This window comes from Pseudorca crassidens, chromosome 4, assembly GCF_039906515.1.
Source record: "Pseudorca crassidens isolate mPseCra1 chromosome 4, mPseCra1.hap1, whole genome shotgun sequence".
Lineage (NCBI taxonomy): Eukaryota > Metazoa > Chordata > Mammalia > Artiodactyla > Delphinidae > Pseudorca > Pseudorca crassidens.
This window is the reverse complement of record NC_090299.1, coordinates 142865966-142886474: the sequence shown is the minus strand read 5'-3', so window position 1 is coordinate 142886474 and position 20509 is coordinate 142865966. Positions and strand designations below refer to the sequence as shown.

Genomic DNA, 20509 nt, shown 5'->3' with positions numbered 1-20509 from the left:
CCTAAGAGTACCACTGTAGAACATTGCTAGTATATTAGTTAATTTTTAAACAGTATCGCTGAGATATCAACAGAGGTTAAAGTCATGATCAATTTCATAGGTTAAAAAAATGATATATTCCTTCAAAATGTTTAATATCAAAAACATTTTAGTACTTAGAGATGTTTAGTTTGAAAAGCTTGGGAAAATAATCCTAGGAGAACTAGTTCATTCCCAATAATACTGGATAAATAAGTCGACTTGGCAAAACTACTTCTTTGTTTGAAAGTTAACTCCACAGCTTCCCTATTTTTAGTCAGCTTTGAATTTTTTTAGATAAATTACCATTTATCTAACCATTTCTTCATACTTATTACCATTGTAATGAGCCATGTGTATTTACCAGGCAGCTGGCTCTGGGATCATTGCCCATAGAACTTTCCTACTAAATTTTAAGCTCTTTTAGAATAGGTTCTCTCCAGAACCAGGCATCATAAAATCACATTAACTACTTGTCTATTTTTCTTTCTCCCATCATATCTACCATGGTGCTTTGCACCTTTGTAAATATTTGTGGATTTGAATGTAATTGATAAGAACGCAGGGGTCAAAGTAAGCTACTCAAGCCTAAACAAGGTTTAAGTTTCATACTTCCAGTGACCCATCTTTTCATATTAATTGGTCATGAATATAATTCATGTGGAAATGATAGAATTTTAAATAGAGAAAAACACGAAAGAACTTTGATTTAGAAAATCGTGAGATATTAAAGGCTGTTCCTGTCAAAAGAGGTAGTAGGAAATGGACAGACTGGGAAAGCAGAAAGTCATTGTATAGTATTTTAAAGCACATTCACCTAACAGCACAATCCTTCTGATTCAATTAATGAATTCCTTGAAATCAGGGAACAAATATTTTATTTATCTTTATATTCCCAGACCTATCTGATGAATTAAGGATGTACTGGAAGCACCACTCCTCCTTCCCTATACCTTCATCATACTCCCCTCAAACCCACAGATAGAAGAAAACAGGATGATTACTTTTTCTTTGTGCATGTATTACATTTAGTGTCCCTAGTATATGTAATAGAATTAGACTGAATGTTTAATATATAAAAGGCAAACTGACAGAAACTTTGATATGTGAAGATTTATATAGTGAAGTGTCTAAATGCAGGGCTCTTGAATTTAAAATGTCCCACGAAAAGCAGAGCATTTGATATAGAGGCTTTGCCTTGGTGCATATTTTATCTCACTGAAGTTAAAGGAAACAACAAGAAAAGTACTTATTAAAAATTTGGACCCCCCCCCCCCCGTGAGGGTCCCTAGGAAAAGCAGCCCTCTCAACTTGGAGTCCATAAAAACAGTGCAGATAAAAATGATCACAGACATATCTTATCAGCAGGGTACAGTTAAAAAACAAACTAAGAAAAAAGCTATGAAAATATGATTCAAGTCAGCTCTAAAAATAGAAACCTAGCTATAAAATCACAATAATCACTACAACAGAGGAGAAGAGGGTACGGTGAGCCCACGTAGAGATCTCCAGGCTGTTACATATTTCAGTATACGTAGAAAGGGGAGTAAGATTTACAAAGAACAAAAAACATGTTTCCTCAATCTTTAAATTAGTGCCAGAAAGACTAAAATCCAGGATTAGCTGAAGTTGCAAAATAAATGTTAAAGATACCTTTTAGCTAGAAACAGAGTTTTTAGCAATATATGAAGCAAGAAAGAAGTGAACCATTTACTGCTTGGTGAAACTAATGTTAGCTTGGCTGCCAATGGAGGGAAAATAGAAATATTCAAATCCTTTTGCTTCTGTTTTCTCCATCTAGGAAAACAGTGTCCTCAAATTGGAAAGATTAAAGTCATTAAAAGAAAAGTAAACCGCTGGTATAGAAGGAGCAGGGGTTTGCAGATCGTTAGAGTATACCTTGCTCTTCTAAAATGAGGCCTGAGAAATAATTGCTCAGAGCAGTAAATAAACCAGTAGATATGATCACAATATTGCAACTTAGAAAAGTACTTGAGAAGAGAACCCAAGTACAAGACATTGGTAATTATCCCAATTTTCAAAAGGAAGGAAAATGATCTGACAACCAGAGTTTAATATACTAAAATTAATATTTGGATAAATTGTAGACTATATTATTAAATATATGGTTTGGGGAACTTCAAATAAGATAATAGGACTTCCTTAAGAGCAAGCACTGCCAGACTAAGTCCTACTTAATATTTTTTTTAGATTGGGAGAATGTCATAAATCTATTTATTGTATATTGATTTTAATGCAGTGTTTGACAAATTTCCTTATGAAATCCTTATGGGAAGACATTAAAAAGTCTAAATAAGTTGATGTCATTCAAACATTTTCACCAAAGCCTCCTAAGAAGAGAAGATGGTAAACACTCTGGCTTCAGATTTTTTTAAAAGTTCAAAATGTATTAAAGTCTCATTATTATCTTTAAAAGTTATAAAACATATGAGTTTCTTTGAAATTAAAAGTAATATTTCAAATAATTTATCAGTTAAATTACTTTGTTTTCTCTCCAAATTGATAAGCAAAATTGATAAGCATAGAACATGCCCCAGATGTATTCTGTAGCTTTGAGTATCTTTAATACCTACAACTTTTCACCAGAGCTTCTCTTACCCTCAATTTGAGAAATATGGAACTAGAGGAATATTCAAACCATGCTGATAAATATTCTACTCTTGAAGTGCAAGGAATTCTCTGTGGTCACCCAAAGAGTCTGTCCTTGGACCTAATATTTTCAAAATGTTTATAACTACACAAATGAAATGAATGAAGTATGCCTCTCAGATTTGTAAATGACATAAAGCTAGGAGAGAAAGCTTACATTGTGTTACATCATCAAGATTCAAGTTGTTAATATTCACTGAGTAATATGCCTAAAAATTGAAATATGACAGAGATAAAGTATAGGTTCAAAGTCGATTACAGACAGTCTAGATGGATGAGAACTGGTGTGACAGTTTAAGGCTGTTAAGACGAAGGCAAACTTGACTTGAGTATAGCAGAAGTCATATTTGCTCCAAGCCACTCTAATGTAATCTTGGTCTCTATGTCAGAAGCATTTTGCTAAGATCAAGAGAGACAGCCGTCTTGTACTACTTTCTCCTAGTCAGCTCACATCTGCAATAATGTGTTAGTTCTGGGTACTAAACTTTCGACAGAAACACTGAAAAATAGGAGAAGGACAGAGGAAGAATGCGGAGATGATGAGCAGCCTAGAAGTAATACCAGATGATAAACAACTGAAGGAAAGAGGATGTTTCAGGGCAAGACAAAGGAGGTGTCAGATATCGAAAGGTTGGCATGTAGAGGAGGTTGGTGCCCATGGTCAGTGAAGTCAGAAAACAAGTGTAGTAACAGTAGGTAGAGAAAAATGATTGGTCGACTGGTGGGATACTGGAGTTTAAGATGTTAGAGGAGTTGTTCATTTGGGTCTAGTAAATAGTCATTTGTGTTGGTCATGGCCAGAGTAGAAGTGAAGGTCATCTGTGTAGAAATTGAAGTGACCTTTTTTAAATATAAGGAGGCAGTTTGGGATCACTGTGAGGGAGGAGTCGTGAATAAAGAGTGACCAAGAGGTTGGTAGGTGCTGGCAGAAAGGTGCTGTGACGTGTGGCATAGAAACGAACACGAACCTCAAAAGAGAATAGGTACTTGCCTGAGAAAGAAGTAAAAGAAGGGGTAATAGAAAACTCAGAGAATGTCATCACTCCCTTTTGATCCTGCAGTTTAGGTAGTGGGGAAATGAGGAGAGGTAGTCATTTGTTGAAAACACCTGTCACATACCGAGTACAAGGCACTCAGCTTTAAGCCTGTCATGGATGCTAAAGCGCGTGCTTTATGGTGTGCAAAGGAGACTGTGCCACAAGAAGTGTCAGGTTTGGATGGAAGCCAGGTTGGCAGGTCTCTCTTATCTTGACTTCTGTTAAACCTACCTGATGTTAAACTTGGCTTTCTTTGACTTCTTTTCCTTGACAACAGTGTATGAAAAACCAAATATATGCTAGGCTCTAGGCTAAGTCAAAAGGAAATGAAAAATAAGGGAAACAAAAGTAAAAAGGGAAAACAATATGAGCCCTTGTCCAGAAAGCACCCATATTCTAGTGTGAAAAGCAGAGTTTAAAAAATCTTAGCATTATGATATGCTTCGATAGGGGTATGCGCCAAGTGGTATGGGAGATAAAATGAGGACTGCCCACCTAGACTGGGAGTGGGGAGAATCCTGAGAAGTTGTCAGGATAAGATTCACCCAGCTTGTGACCCATGAATTGAATACGAGAGGAAGTTAACTAGATGGAGAAAGATAAAGAGACATCAAAGGACGCTCCCACAACTGTCTCATCTACACACTTAAAGAAATCAGTCAGAGGGTGAAACAAAATAAAGCTAGGTTGCTAAGAACAAGCGAGTTGGAGGCAGTGGTGCAGGAGAGGTCAGAAAAGGCCAGATTATTGCATATTATTGAGAAATCATCAAAAGATTTGCTCTGGATTTTTGGGTACAGCTCACTCATCCATCATGTTTCGTCTAGGTTTACCTTTGGGGTCTTCATAGTCTAATTCAGATGAAGTTTGATTCATCAGGTACTTTTAACATCAAGTCTCACTCTTCGTTCATTGCCAATCGCACCATCCCTCCTGGTCCCTCTAGTAATTACCTGGTGGCTGGGTAGCGGGGTAGGGGGTGGTGAGAATGAGGATATCCTATCCTAATATTTCCTTATAAAGAACAAACTGGAATTTCACTTAGTGCATAAGAGTGTTCAAAGTCTGTTTAAAGAAAGGTCTACAAGCACGAGTGGATTTACCTAGTTTTGAAAGAAAACTCAAAAGGCACTGTTAGGAACTGCTTATTAACAGTTGTTCCTAGTATCAAACTTTCAGCATCCTAATAGTTGAAGCTTAGTACCATGCTGTGTTGTGGACAGAAAATTTCATAAGATTCCTTCATGATTAATTATAAGGAAAGGGTAATCAAAGTACTGTCCCCTTTATTTGCAGGAAAAAAATGTGATAACAAGATTTAAAAATCTGAGAAAATTGCTTAAAATGGATTTAATTTTTATAGCTGAGTTCTTATTTTTTAATTTTCTATTAGAGTTTTCCTTCAAACAATATAACATTGTTATATTATTTAACCTCTGTTATTGACCTTGGATATCTCTTGGTGTCTGTATTTTTAAAATATTGTTTATAATTTATTTGAATAATAAACACCATCGGTAATTAACAATGAGGATACTGGTTCTGGCAAGACTTAAGTGTAAGAGTGCAATACAGCTTATCAAACGTGTATAATTCATTTTAAATCTGTATAGAGGGAAGGTAACATGATTACATTAGAAGAAGAAAGAGTTAATGTAAACACACATTCACAGTGAATAGCTTATGATATTTGTCATGTTAATTAATTGCAATGCACATTTATATTATTTTGTATAGACCCTTGATCATTGTAATGTTTATGAATGGTGCTGTTTCCTCTCGCTTTTTTCATTACTTTATCTCCAGAGGCACAAATGTACAGGCAGATGTCTGCTTCCTTTTTTTTTTTTGCACCTATGACACTCATCTTCTATGTAAGATCAAGTTGATATTTCTCCGTCTGAATAACCAGAATGCAAAAACTTGACATATTCAGAAAACGTATTGTTCAGTTTGCCCTTCCAGTCTTAAGCCCTTAGATCCTTACCTCCTCAGAAAGAAATAAGGACTACTGATTTTCTAAGGTCTGACACTAACAGCCTGGCTCTGTCGAAACTTCTCTTTTTTATCTTCTCTTTCTCAACTAAATAAGCTGAAAAAGCAATTGGGGCATACAATCAGACAAGACTTCATTCTCAATAACAAAATTGTCCAGGAAATGAAAAAAGAAACCTTCTGCTTAATAATAACCCAGTAAACCAACTATCTGTGAACGGAAGCAACTGAGCTGATGACTTTCTCCTTGTTCTTGATGGTTGGCATCAATGATTCTAATGATTACTGTCTAATGTCTTTTCAGATTTCAAACCTTTACATATATGACACGGTGCTTCTGCTTGCTAATGCTTTTCATAAGAAGCTGGAGGACCGAAAGTGGCACAGTATGGCTAGTTTGTCATGTATCAGAAAGAACTCCAAGCCCTGGCAGGGAGGGCGTTCCATGCTGGAGACCATCAAGAAGGTAATTTCTGACTAGCATTTCTTTTTTTTTTTTTTTTTTTTATTCATCCATTAGTTTTTTGTGTTGTTGTTGTTAATTTTATTTTTTTAATGAAGTATAGTTGATTACAGTATTGTGCCAGTCTCTGCTGTACAGCAAGGTAACTCTTATACACATATAGACATTCTTTTTTAATATTCTTTTCCATTATGGTTTATCACAGGATATTGAATATAGTTCCCTGTGCTAAACAATAGCATCTTACTGTTTACCCATCCTATATATAATAGTTTACATCTGCTAATCCCGAACTCCCAATCCATCCCTCCACCACACCCCCTCCCCCTTGGCAACCGCAAGTCTGACTAGCATTTCACTCTTCCTAATTTTTATGCAAGGAGGAACAAGAAGTCATTGTTTGATGAGATATCTTTTAGTAGGATTTTTTTTCACTAATGTTGCTGCCTATTCAAAGCACAAAACACTGTAACAGGTAAATGAAATATTTAAAAAATCAAGGTCAGAAAATCATATACGTCTATGAAACAGGGAGCCCTTATTTATTTGTAAGGAAATTTTATGCAGGTAAAAAATCAGTTGTTGAAATATTTTAATGTACTTTCATTATATCATTAGGGTCAGAGATGCTCAAATTATTTTGGTACCTGTCACAAAATACAAAAAGTTATTTATTTATTTTTCTTTAAACTACACCATCCACTGAAAAAAATAAACACTAGACCTAGGTGTTTTTCAGTTAGATGATGCATGGTAAGACATTGGATGTAATGATCTTTAATTTACCTGACAACAAAAATATTCATAAACAGTTAATATTTTACAGCATTTGTGAACTATTTGGGGTACTTGATGGCGTTCTTCTTCTTCACTTTCAATGTGGTATTTAGCCTGGCTGTGACCTGCTTTGGCTCAGCTACCTGCTCCATTCGCATAATGTTGTTTAGCTCCTCTCAAAGCTATAAGCATCCTGCAGTTTATTAGCCTCTTCGTCATGTCATCCTTGCTGGCATTTTCCATTTGTCTCGCACAGCTTCTTGGATTTAAAATGAAATGATTAATAAAACAAACAAATTTCTCCTGTACCCTTTACACAAAGGAGACAGCCGTTTGGAAGTTCATATTCTTCATTTTATGCATCCTTTTTCTTTCTGCATGTGTTTGCCTTTTTCTCCTGAAATAGTTAAGAGAAATAGCTAGTCAAATGAAATATGAAGTATTTAGAAATGCCAGAGAAAAATCTAAAAATTAACATTAAAAGGGAGCTAGATGTACAAAAACCAGGAAGTAGAGGGAAAAATGTTTCAAATAGAGAAAAGCCTGGATCTTCCTCTTGGTACTGTATCCTCTTTGCAGAAGAATCACTTTAATGAGAATTTAGGCTCTTATCAACAGAGGTGCTTGAGAATTAAATGTATTGAATATATTGGCAGAGGAGGATTTTTCAACTGAAAAATTAGTAAGTCAAATCTAAGCTCAAGGTGTTGCCAAAATCCCCCAGCTCTATCTATGTAGAGAGCTGGCAGGTATGAATCCAAGGGAGATTGTTGAACATGGTTCTGATCCTGCCAATTTATTAATTCATGGTGTGTCTAGGATGCAGGAACCTGAATATATTCATTCTTCGGAAGCTGCCTCACAAAGACAGAATAATTGTTTGGGAGGTTGCTTAGGAGATATTTATTTAGTGAAAGTATCAGTAGGAGGGAAAGAGAGACACTATAATATGTAGGTATTTCTTATGGAGCAATTCAATGTGTAAAATGTTGTTAAATTTATAATCAAAACAACGATTTCATATGATAATTATGAAATTTTATTTGGGGAGAATATTTGCATATCTCCTGTAAACTTTCAACCCGGTGGCACTTTTTAAAGGAATATATCCATTCTGTGTATCTAGAGACAATTTGAATGCTATGTTTGATTGCAAATGTTCTATTTCATTATTTTTTTCTCACATTTCAAATTGCCCTTAAAAACGGAGTTAAGTTTTTCCCATCATATTACTTTGCCTCCTCTCAGTGTCTTGGTTATCCCATTTGGATGTCCAGGCTGATGACACTTCACAAAACAAGAGAATTTGAGAAAAAGTGTGCTACTCACTCAGGGACTCCTGGGGAAAGCAGAGTGGGCCCATGCAGGCCCAGGCTGGCTTGAGCAAAACACTGTGAATGGGCTGGGCATTTCAGTGGTTAGGGATGGGGCTAAGAAAAGTTCCCATTTATGTGGGCTGGAGATTTTTGAGGCTTAAATTTCCCAGGGGTGTTAAAGAAGGAGGTGCAGGATGGGCTTTCTTAATCAGCCTGTCCGTATGTGGAGCCAAATAAGAAAGGAAAAGCAAGGCTTAAAGAGAAGTCAGGGGCTTCCCTGGTGGCGCAGTGGTTGAGAGTCCACCTGCCGATGCAGGGGACACGGGTTCGTGCCCCGGTCCGGGAAGATCCCACATGCCACAGAGCGGCTGGGCCCGTGAGCCATGGCCGCTGAGCCTGCGCGTCCGGAGCCTGCGCTCCGCAACGGGAGAGGCCACAGCAGTGAGAGGTCCGCGTACCGCAAAAAAAAAAAAAAGTCAGCAGCCAGACCTCACAAATGAGGTCAGGCTCTTTATTACAATGTGAATATTCTAGTGATAAAATTCTTAATTACATTCAAGTAACCACTGCGTGCCTATATTCTGAGCATGCTCTATACACTTTACAAAGCCTATGTACTAATGCAGGGAGTACAAAGAATTGATGTCCATGAATGGACATGGTATCTATCTATATAGTTATCTTTTTATAACCCTCAGAAAAGATTTAGAGTATTCTTCATACATGTTTTCATTGTATTTATTCCTGAAATTTTGTAGGGTTTTGAGTATGCGCATCTGTGCGTGTATACATGTGTTTGTGCACACTATCATGAATAGGATATGTTTCCACTATATTTTTGAACTAGTCATTGTAGGTACATGAGGAAGTTATTGGTGTTTGATACATTTTGTGACTGACCTGATCAACTTGTTACTAAACTCCAGATTCTTACTTCTTTCTTTGTAGTTTATTCCCATGTGTTTTTCAAGTAGATATTGATATCATCTTCAAAAAATTGTCATCACTTAATTGTAATACTTTATATCTTTTTAAACCTTTAAAAAATTTTTCTTGGGGCATCTGGGAGCACAACCTGCCAGGTGCATCTGGAGCCCTGTGGGCTTTGGAGGTGGCCAACTTCCCCTGCTGCAAGTGAGAAAGCCAGGGCACCTCCATGTCAGAGACGATGAGGCCAGGATTCTACCTCTAAGGGAAAGCTGCAGATGATGCTGACCGGGCCTGGAGCTGACCTGCAGAGCCCCGCTGCACCGGACACATTATTATCCAGCTCTCCTGTGATGCATTCTTCAGTGATTCCTCTTGATTTTGTTGTCAGTTCTCCACTGACATGTGGCACTCTCAGCTCTTGGATAGAGAGAACTCCAAGCAGTGCTGTTAGGGGCACACCCATGAGGCAGAGGCCTGACCTGGGTTCTGCACAAAACGTTCTGCAGGTGGATTTCCAGTATGGGCCAGTAATAGAAGATAGAGTGGCCAGTGAGCAGTTTCTAGGCCAAAAACTTCTGATTTGAGGAACAGATGTAAATATGGAAACCTGCAAAACAAATTTGCAGAGATTTTATTGACCCTCTGGCTTAAAGAAGAAGAAAATACTGCCGTAGATATTGCTGAGCCTCCGTACATGCAGTTACTTGGAAAAACTAATATTATTGGGAAGCCATTTTTAAATGTAAACTGTGAACACATAAAATCATTTGACAAACATCTGAATAGACAGTTCATCTGCTTCCCACTGGAAGTTATCCTGACTTTTAATATGACTCTTGATGAGATCTTTGACAGTTACCTGACTCAATCTTAGAACATCAGATACGATAGGACCATTCAGTGTATTGGAGATGAAGAATATGAGAAACCTGAATCCAGAAGACGTCAGTCAGCTCATCACCATCAACGTGATGATGATCAGGGTGTCCCAGCTGATTCCAGAGATGCGTGGGGCCTTCTTCCAGTGCCAGGTGTGCCCTCCTAGTGGAGATGGACCTTGTCAGAGTATGGGCATGCTGCCATACCGCCCACAGTGTGGTGCTGACCCAGGACTGCTTGTCACGTTCTCTGATAAACAGATGATCAAACTCCAAGAGTCTCCTGAAAATATGCCTGCAGGGCAGATGCCTCATGCTGTCATCCTTTTACTCACAATGACATTGTTGACAAGATTCATCTTGGGGACAGAGTGAATATCACAGGCATTTATCCAGCTGTTCCTATTGAATCAGCCCAATGGTGAGTAATGTGAAGTCTGTCTACAGAACCCTCATTGATGTCATTCATTATCAGAAAATGGATGCAAAACGTCTGCACAAAGGAGATGAAGAAGTAAAACAAACTTTTTTTCAGAGAAGCATGTGGAATTACTTAAGAAACTTTCCAGAAAACCAGACATTTATGAGAGACTTGCTTCAGCCTCAGGTCCAAGCACTTAAGAACAGGAAGATTTCAAAAAGGGAAACTTGCTTCAGATTTTCTGGGGAACAGGGAAGGATTTTAGTCAAACAGGAAAAGGCAGATTTCATGCTGAGATCAACATCCTGCTGTGCAGTGACCCTGGGACCAGCAAGTCCCAGCTCCTGCAATGTGTATACAACCTGGTACCCTGGGACCAGTATGCACCTGGGAAGGGCTTCAGTGCAGTCAGCCTAACAGTATATGTGAAAGACCCCAAAAGGAGGCAGCTGGTCCTGCAGACTGGTGCCCTTATCCTTAGTGACAGTGGCATCTACTGTATTGATACTTGAAAAGATGAATCAAAGTACAAGACCAGTGTTGCTTGAAGCCAGGGAACAGCTAACTCTCCTTACCACAATGGCTGGGGTTATTTGCAAGCTCAATGCGTGCACATGTGTCCTGACAGCAGCAAATTCTATTGAGTCTTAGTGTAACGCTAATAAATACCACCTTTGAAAATATCCAGCGACTTCACACCTTATTACCCAGGTTCGGTTCCACCTTCCTCATGCTCGACCTCAGGATGAAACCTGTGGCAGGCATCTGGCTCACCACCTCGTGGCTGGGTACCGCTCGAGCAGGGAGCGTGTGAAGGAGTTCATGGATACGGCAGTGCTAAAGGACTGCGCTGTCACAGCACTGGATGCCTAGGTTGAGTCAGGAAGCCAGCCAGGCTGTCAGCAAAGCTCAAGTAGAGGAGGAATGGTTTCTGCATACCCTCCAAAGCTGGAATCGTTAAAATGGCTTAGCAGAAGCCCATGCTAAAGTATGATATTCAAATAAAGTTGAAGCAAAGATACAGACCTCTATAGAGAGGCTGTAAGCAGTCTGCTACTAACCCCCAGACTGGCATTGTAGACATATCTATTCTTACTACAGGAATGAGTGTCATCTCTCCTAAATGGAAAGAAGAGTTAGCTGAAGCACTGAAAAAAACTTATTTTATCTAAGAGTAAGACATCAGCCCTAAAGCGCCCACAACTTTTTGAAGATGTTTGGGAACAATCTGACATAGCCATTACCAAAGATATATTTGACAAAGCACCATGTGCCTTGGCTGAAGATGACTTTTTGACAGTGATTGGAAAAACTGCTCGCTTGCTCTGAAGCTCTGAGTGTTCAGGTCTTCTGCACTTGGGCACTGACTTTGCTTCCATATATGTGTATGGCATATGGGCCAACAGAAAGAAATTCTTTCTCCTTTTTTTTAACATCTTTATTGGAGTATAATTACTGTAAAATGTTGTGTTAGTTTCTGCTGTAAAACAAAGTGAATCAGCTATATGTATACATACATCCCCATATCTCCTCCCTCTTGCATCTCCCTTCCACCCTCCCTATCCCACCCCTCTAGGTGGTCACAAAGCACCAGCTGATCTCCCTGAGCTATGCAGCTGCTTCCCACTAGCTATCTATTTTATATTTGGTAGTGTATATATGTAAGTGCTACTCTCTCACTTTGTCCCAGCTTACGCTTCCCCCTCCCTGTGTCCTCAAGTCCATTCTCTATGTCTGTGTCTTTATTCCTGTCCTGCCCCTAGGTTTATCAGAACCATTTTTTTTTTTTAGATTCCATATATATGTGTTAGCATAAGATATTTGTTTTTCTCTTTCTGACTTACTTCACTCTGTAGGACAGCCTCTAGGTCCATCCACCTCACTACAAATAACTCAGTTTTGTTTCTTTTTATGTCTGAGTAATATTCCATTGTATATATGTACCACATCTTCTTTATCCATTCACCTGTCCATGGACACTTAGGTTGCTTCCATGTCTTGGCTATTGTAAATAGAGCTGCAGTGAACATTGTGGTACGTGACTCTTTTTGAATTATGGTTTTCTCAGGGTATATGCCCAGTAGTGGGATTGCTGGGTCATATGGTAGTTCTATTTTTAGCTCTTTAAGAAACCTCCATACTGTTCTCCATAGTGACTGTATCAATTTACATTCCCACCAACAGGGCAAGAGGGTTCCCTTTTCTCCACACCCTCTCCAACATTTATTGTTTGTAGATTTTTTGATGATGGCCATTCAGACTGGTGTGAGGTGATACCTCATTGTAGTTTTGATTTGCATTTCTCTAATGATTAGGGATGTTGAACATCCTTTCATCTGTTTGTTGGCAATCTGTATATCTCCTTTGGAGAAATGTCTGTTTAGGTCTATTTAGGTCACAGCCTCCCTGGAGGGGAGCTGTGGATAGTAACCTGTGCTTGCACACAGGCTTCTTGGTGGCAGCAGCAGCAGTCTTAGCGTCTCATGCCTGTCTCTGGTTTCCGCGCTGTTAGCCACGGCTCGCGCCAGTCTCTGGAGCTCCTTTAAGCGGTGCTCTGAATCCCCTCTCCTCCCGCACCAGGAAACAAAGAGGCAAGAAAGTCTCTTGCCTCTTCGGCAGGTCCAGACTCTTTCCCAGACTCCCTCCCGGCTAGCCCTGGCGCACTAACCCCTTCAGGCTGTGTTCACGCCGCCAACCCCAGTTTTCTCCCTGCGCTCCGACCAGCCCGAGCCTCAACTCCCAGCCCCGCCCGCCCCGGCGGGTGAGCAGACAAGCCTCTCGGGCTGGTGAGTGCCGGTCGGCCCTGACCCTCTGTGCGGGAATCTCTCCGCTTTGCCATCTGCACCCCTGTTGCTGCACTCTCCTCCGCGTCTCCGAAGCTTCCCCCCTCCGCCACCCGCAGTCTCCGCCCGCGAAGGGGCTTCTAGTGTGTGGAAACTTTTCCTCCTTCACGGCTCCCTCCCACTGGTGCAGGTCCTGTCCCTATTTTTGTCTCTGTTTATTCTTTTTTCTTTTGCCCTACCCAGGTACGTGGGGGGGTTTCTTGCCTTTTGGGAGGTCTGAGGTCTTCTGCCAGCGTTCAGTGGGTGTTCTATAGGAGTTGTTACACATGTAAATGTATTTCTGATGTATCTGTGGGGAGGAAGGTGATCTCCACGTCTTACTCCTCTGCCACCTTGAAGGTCTCCCTCCAGCACTTTAAATATATCATGCCACTCCCTTCTGGCCTGCAACATTTCTGTAGAAAAATCAGCTGATAGCCTTATGGGGGTTCCATTGTATATGCCTCTTTGTTTTTCTCTTTCTGTCTTTAAAATTCTCTGTTTAAGTTTTGCCATTTTAATGATGATATGTCTTGGTATGCGTCTGTTTGGATACATCTTATTCAGTACCCTCTGTTCTTTCTGTACAGGATATCTGTTTCTTTCTTCAAGTTTGGGAAGTTTCCAGCCATAGTTTCATCAAATACATTTTCAACCCCTTCTCTTTCTCTTCTTCTGGGACCTCTATAATGCAAATGTTGGTACACTCAATGTTATCTCAGAGATCTCTTAAACTATTCTAATTTTTAAATTTGTTTTTCTTTTCACTGTTCTGATCAAGTGATTTCCATTATCTAACTTCCAGATTACTTATGCTTTCTTCTGTATTACTTAGTCTTGTATACATTCCTTTTAGTGTGTTTTTCATTTCAGTTATTTTATTCTTCAGTTCGGATTGGTTCTTTTTTATATTTTCTAGTTCCTTGTTAAAATTCTGTGTTCTTCTACTCTTTTCCCTAATTCAGTTAGCATTCTTGTCATTAATGCTTTAAATACTTTATCTGGTAAATTGTTTATTTCTGTTTTATTATGTATTTTTGAGGGGTTTTCTCTTGCTCTTTCAATTGAGACCAATTCCTCTGTCTTCTCATTTGCTTAACTTTCTCTGTCTCTATGAATTGAGGGGAAACAGTTACCTGTTGCAGTCTTCAAGGAGTGTCCTTACATGGGAGCATCCATGTATAGTCTGTGTGTGCCCAGTGCCTTTGGTGGGAGAGCTGGATTTGACATGAATGCAAGTCACATTTTTCCTCATGGTGTGCTGGTAGCTATCAGCTGCCAGTGACTATTGCCTACCGATTGGGGATGGGGTCAGATCCAAAGTTGCTGGAACAGAAGCCCTGAAATTTGGGTACAAGGTGGCTCCGTTCCCTTCAAGTATGTGCTCTCCCCTCTCTCAGCTTTGGCACCCCTGCCCCAGAGGAGAGCAGTGCTGGAGCAATAGGGGCCCATGTGGGCTCTCAGCTCATGATGGGGCATGGGCTGCAGAAGGTTGGCTGTAGGCAGAGGTCCAGGCTGTCTCTGGTGTGCTGCCTGTGTAGTGCCAGCAATGGCTGCCCCCTCCCTGCCCAGATGCTGCCCCAGATCTGAGTCGCCTCTGTGTTCCAAGGTCTACCACTTTCCTCGGTCTTGGCAGCCCTATATCCAGTGCAGAGCTGTGACATGAAATAAGCAAGGCTGGAACAATCGAGAGGCTCAGGCTGGGGCAGATGCTAGGTTGGTCGCAGAAAACCCGGCAGCCACTAGTGTGGTCTCACTCTGCCCTCTCCACGCTGCCTCAGGAGCAAGCCAGAGGATGCACACTCTTCACGAGCTGAGTTCAGGCTTCCCACAGCCCCCCTGTTAGTCTCAGTAGCCCTCCAACCATCCAAGGGGGCTTTTCTGCCCTTTGTCAGACCTCAGGCCTGTGGAGCCCAATATGTGACTTGAACTGCCCATGCCCCAGGGAGGATGTCTGCCCATGTAACCTCCCTTTTCCTCTGAGTCCCCTCCCACGGTCACAGGTCCTAACCTGATAATTTCTCTGCTCTTCTACCCAATTACATGTGAAATCTTCCTTATAGCCTTGGTTGTATCTGAGTCTTTCTACCATTTTCCAGTTAGTTTTCAGTGAGAATAGTCCCACATGTAAATGTATTTTTGATGTGTTCGTGGGGAGAGGTGACTTCTATATCTTCTTATTCCTTTGTCTTGATTGATCTCCCCTTGTTGATTTTTTTTTAAATTGTATACTTAGAGTAATATAAATATATTACTTTGCTTTTCGTGTTAAGCACTATGTACCATTTAGAATTATAAACCTGAAGGACAGAGCGAACATTTAGGAAAACATAATGTGTCTTACTAGAAACAGTATTGACTTGGAATATAAGATAGCCTTTTGACAAAAATGTGTGCAAATAAACTTTTTGCCACAAGAGCTTTGAAAATATAGTCAATGACCTTGGAATAGTCTTCTTGTGGACTCTTCAGTGTATCCTCAAATTCAGGGCATTTGAATCATAAAGTGGGTAAAATGGTGTCAATTTTAATTTAATTTAGTTCCACATACATTTTTTGAGCAATCACTGTGATATGCATGTGTTATATTGGACACGCAGCTTACGTCGTCTAGAGGAAAATGTATGAGGCACAAGAAGGAGGCTTCAATTCAGGTTCCTCAAATAACTAGTTGTCTGGGCCTCAGTTTCTTATTCTCTGAGATGTAGACAGCATGACCAAAATGTTAGTAGTTTCTTATTTCCTGCTCAGTTTGCTTCAAGTTTCTATTATGAATGAATATTTGAGTATATATGTATATTTGTAAATATGTATGTATATATCTGTATGCACGTACACACACATATAAATGTTATATGGCAACTCAAGTTTTCCTAAACATTTTACACAAATTAAGTTTTATGTTTTTATTCTTTTTTATTTTTTGGCATAGTGTATTCTAGTATTTATCTACAGATTATATTTCTTTTCTGGGTATAAAATGTAGTATCTTCTTTCTCTCAGGGATTTTTCTCACTGAAATTAACTTGTGAAACATGAGGGCATCAGGGCACACTGCTGAGTCAGGCGTCTCCCAGTGTGTTCACAGTCTTGCTGGGCTTATATTTATTTAACGGGGTATCCTTAATTACCAAGCATGTTTGCAGGTTGCAAGGAACCTAGGAATATGTATAAGGAAATTAGACAAGTGTCATTAATATTTGATCTATATGATCTTCCAAAAGTATCTCTCAGTTACTTTGCAGTTTCAAATATAGGGATAAATCCTTCTGCCTCATAAAGAGAGTGAAACAAATACTTAGGAAATTTTCTTTCTTCTTTTTTCCATCTTATCCTATCCATAAGGGAACATCAGACTTCTGCCTTTTCAGGAACTGATTATCCAGTGGTAAATTATTCCTGACCTTTGATCTACTCTTTTTATTTTTCTTCTCTTCTTCTTTTCATATTTGATACCCACTGGTATTTCTATACAGAGTGTGTAGGATGAAATCTAAACCAATTTACATGGTATTTTTCAAAAGGTTTACTCTGGAGGCAGTTATTACTGTCAATTTAATGGACATTTAAAAACTATATGTGTTATTCATACTATCAATGTCCCATTAGCTTATTTTGTTTGGAATCAGCTGTATCAAGAGATTTTTTAAAAAACTGCAACTATGCATGCACAAAGATAATGACTGCTCATCACCACCTGGTCAGCACACATTTATACCAAGGCTGTGATTTCAGTGTTGAGCTGAGGATAGATGAAAACAAAAAAAAGCTCAAACACATGGGAATATTTTTAGGCAAGCAAATATCAGAGAGGTTAAGTCTGAGACAGATAAGAAGGAGCTTCAGTTAAAGGGTTTAGTTGCTTGAAATACTGACCTCTCAAGCACCCTTTATATCCACGTGAGAGAAGATTTTACTAATTACACAGGCTAACAGCTCATTAAGAATACAGCATAGGGGGAGATCTTCAAGATGGCGGAAGAGTAAGACGTGGAGATCACCTTCCTCCCCACAGATACACCAGAAATACATCTACACATGGAACAACTCCTACAGAACACCTGATGAACGCTGGCAGAAGACCTCAGACCTCCCAGAAGGCAAGAAACTCCCCACGTACCTGGGTAGGGCAAAAGAAAAAGAATAGGGACGGGACCTGCACCAGTGGGAGGGAGCTGTGAAGGAGGAAGCTTTCCACACACTAGGAAGCCCCTTCGCGGGCGGAGTCTGCGGGTGGCAGAGGAGGGCAGCTTCGGAGCCGCGGAGGAGAGCGCAGCCACAGAGAGGGGTGCGGAGGGCAAAGCGGAGAGATTCCCGCACAGAGGATCAGGGCCGACCGGCACTCACCAGGCCTAGAGGCTTGTCTGCTCACCGGCCAGGGCGGGCAGGGCTGGGAGCTGAGGCTCCGGCTATGGTCGGACTGCAGGGAGAGGACTGGGGTTGGCGGCGTGAACACAGCCTGCAGGGGGTTAGTGCGCCACGGCTAGCCGGGAGGGAGTCCGGGGAAAAGTCTGGACCTGCCGAAGAGGAAAGAGACTTTTTCTTGCCTCTTTGTTTCGTGGTGCGGGAGGAGAGGGGATTCAGAGCGCCGCTTAAAGGAGCTCCAGAGACGGGCGTGAGCTGCGGCTATCAGCGCGGACACCAGAGACGGGCATGAGACGCTAACGCTGCTGCTGCCGCCACCAAGAAGCCTGTGTGCGAGCACAGGTCACTACCCACACCTCCCCTCCCGGGAACCTGTGCAGCCTGCCACTGCCAGGGTCCCGGGATCCAGGGACAACTTACCGCGGAGAATGCACGGCGGGCCTCGGCACTCCGTGCCCCTCCCTTCCCGAGTGAGCCAGAGCCCTCGAATCAGCGGCTCCTTTAACCCCGTCCTGTCTGAGCCAAGAACAGACGCCCTCAGGCGACCTACACGCAGAGATGGGACCAAATCCAAAGCTGAACCCCAGGAGCTGTGAGAACAAAGAAGAGAAAGGGAAATCTCTCCCAGCAGCCTCAGGAGCAGCGGAGAAAATCTCCACAATCAACTTGATGTACCTGCAAATGTGGAATACCTGAATAGACAACGAATCAGACCAAATTGAGGAGGTGGACTGTGGGAGCAACGATATATATTTTTTTTTCCTCTTTCTCTTTTTGTGAGTGTGTATGTGTATGCTTCTTTGTGTGATTTTCTCTGTGTAGCTTTGTTTTTACCATTTGTCTTATGGATCTGTTTATTTATTTATTATTTTTTTTTTAGTATAGTTTTAACGCTTGTTATCATTGGTGGATTCGTTTTTTGGTTTGGTTGCTCTCCTCTTTCTTCTTTTCTTGTCTTTTCTTTACTAGTTTTTAATTTTTTATTTTTAATAATTATTTTTTTATTTTAATAACTTTATTTTATTTTATTTTTATTTATTTATTTCTTTTTTTCTCCCTTTTATTCTGAACCGTGTCGCTGACAGGGTCTTGGTGCTCCAGCTGGGTGTCAGACCTGTGCCTCTGAGGTAGGAGAGCCGAGTTCTGGACATTGGTCCACCAGAGACTTCCCGGCTCCACATAATATCAAACAACGAAAGCTCTCCCAGAGATCTCCATCTCAACGCTAAGACCCAGCTCCACTCAATGACCAGCAAGCTACAGTGCTGGACACCCTGTGCCAAACAACTAGCAAGACAGGAAAAAAAAAAACACCCATTAGCGGAGAGGCTGCCTAAAATCATAATAAGGTCACAGACACCCCGAAACACAACACTAGATGCGGTCCTGCCCACCAGAAAGACAAGATCCAGCCTCATCCACCAGAATGAAATCCAAATGAAAATAAGGAAACACAAGCTTTAAATGATACATTAAACAAGATGGACTTAATTGATATTTATAGAAAATTCCATCCAAAAACAACAGAATACACTTTCTTCTCAAGTGGTCATGGAACATTCTCCAGGATAGATCATATCTTGGGTCACAAATCAAGTGCTGGTAAATTTAAGAAAATTGAAATTGTATCAAGTATCTTTTCCAGCCACAACACTATGAGACTAGATATCAATTACAGGAAATAATCTGTAAGAAATACAAACACATGGAGGCTAAACAACTCACTACTTAATAACCAAGAGATCACTGAAGAAATCAAAGAGGAAATCAGAAACTACCTAGAAACAAATGACAATGAAAGCACGACGACCCAAACCCTATGGGATGCAGCAAAAGCAGTTCTAAGAGGGAAGTATATAGGAATACCATCCTACCTCAAGAAACATCTCAAAAAAGCAACCTAACTTTACATAGAAAGCAGTTAGAGAAAGAAGAACAAAAATACCCCCAAAGTTAGCAGCAGGAAAGAAATCATAAGATCAGATCAGAAATAAATGACAAAGAAATGAAGGAAACAGTAGCAAAGATCAATAAAACTAAAACCTGGTTCTTTGAGAAGATAAACAAAATTGATAAACCGTTAGCTACACTCATCAAGAAAAAAAGGGAGGAGACTCAAATCAATAGAATTAGAAATGAAAAAGAAGTAACAACTGACACTGCAGAAATAAAAAGGATCATGAGAGATTACTACAAGCAACTAAATGCCAATAAAATGGACAACCTGCAAGAAAGGGACAAATTCTTAGAAAAGCACAACCTTCTGAGACAGAACCAGGAAGAAATAGAAAATATGTACAGACCAATCACGAGCCCTGAAATTGAAACTGATTAAAAATATTGCAGCAAACAAAAACCCAGGACCAGATGGCTTCACAGGTGAATTCTGTCAACATTTAGAGAAGAGCTAACATCTATCCTTCTCAAGCTCTTCCAAAATAGAGCAGAGGGAGGAACACTCCCAAACTCATTCTACAAGGCCACCATCACCCTGATACCAAAACCAGACAAGGATGTCACAAAAAACAAAAAACTACAGACCAATATCACTGTTAAGCATAGATGGAAAAATCCTCAACAAAATACTAGCAAACAGAATCAAACAGTACACTAAAAGGATCATACACCATGATCTAGTGGGTTTTATCCCAGGAATGCAAGGATTCTTCAATATACTCAAATCAATCAATGTAATGCACCATTAACACCATTAACAAATTGAAGAATAAAAAGCATATGATCATCTCAATTGATGCAGAAAAAGTTTTCAAAAAATTCAACACCAATTTATGATAAAAACCCTCCAGAAAGTAGGCA

The 20509-nt window shown here is 40.2% G+C and overlaps 1 protein-coding gene and 1 pseudogene across 3 annotated transcripts in view; both read left to right on the top strand.

Moving 5' to 3' along the window:
• The window catches only part of GRID2 (glutamate ionotropic receptor delta type subunit 2), a 1388195-nt gene that overhangs the window by 818745 nt on the left and 548941 nt on the right, over nt 1-20509 (top strand). For all 3 annotated transcript variants that reach the window (XM_067736951.1, XM_067736950.1, XM_067736949.1), the window contains exon 7: nt 6025-6186. In XM_067736951.1, the coding sequence (XP_067593052.1) occupies nt 6025-6186 (162 nt within the window). The remainder of the gene's footprint in view (nt 1-6024; nt 6187-20509) is intronic.
• On the top strand, nt 7395-11834 carry LOC137224140 (DNA replication licensing factor MCM4 pseudogene; annotated as a pseudogene).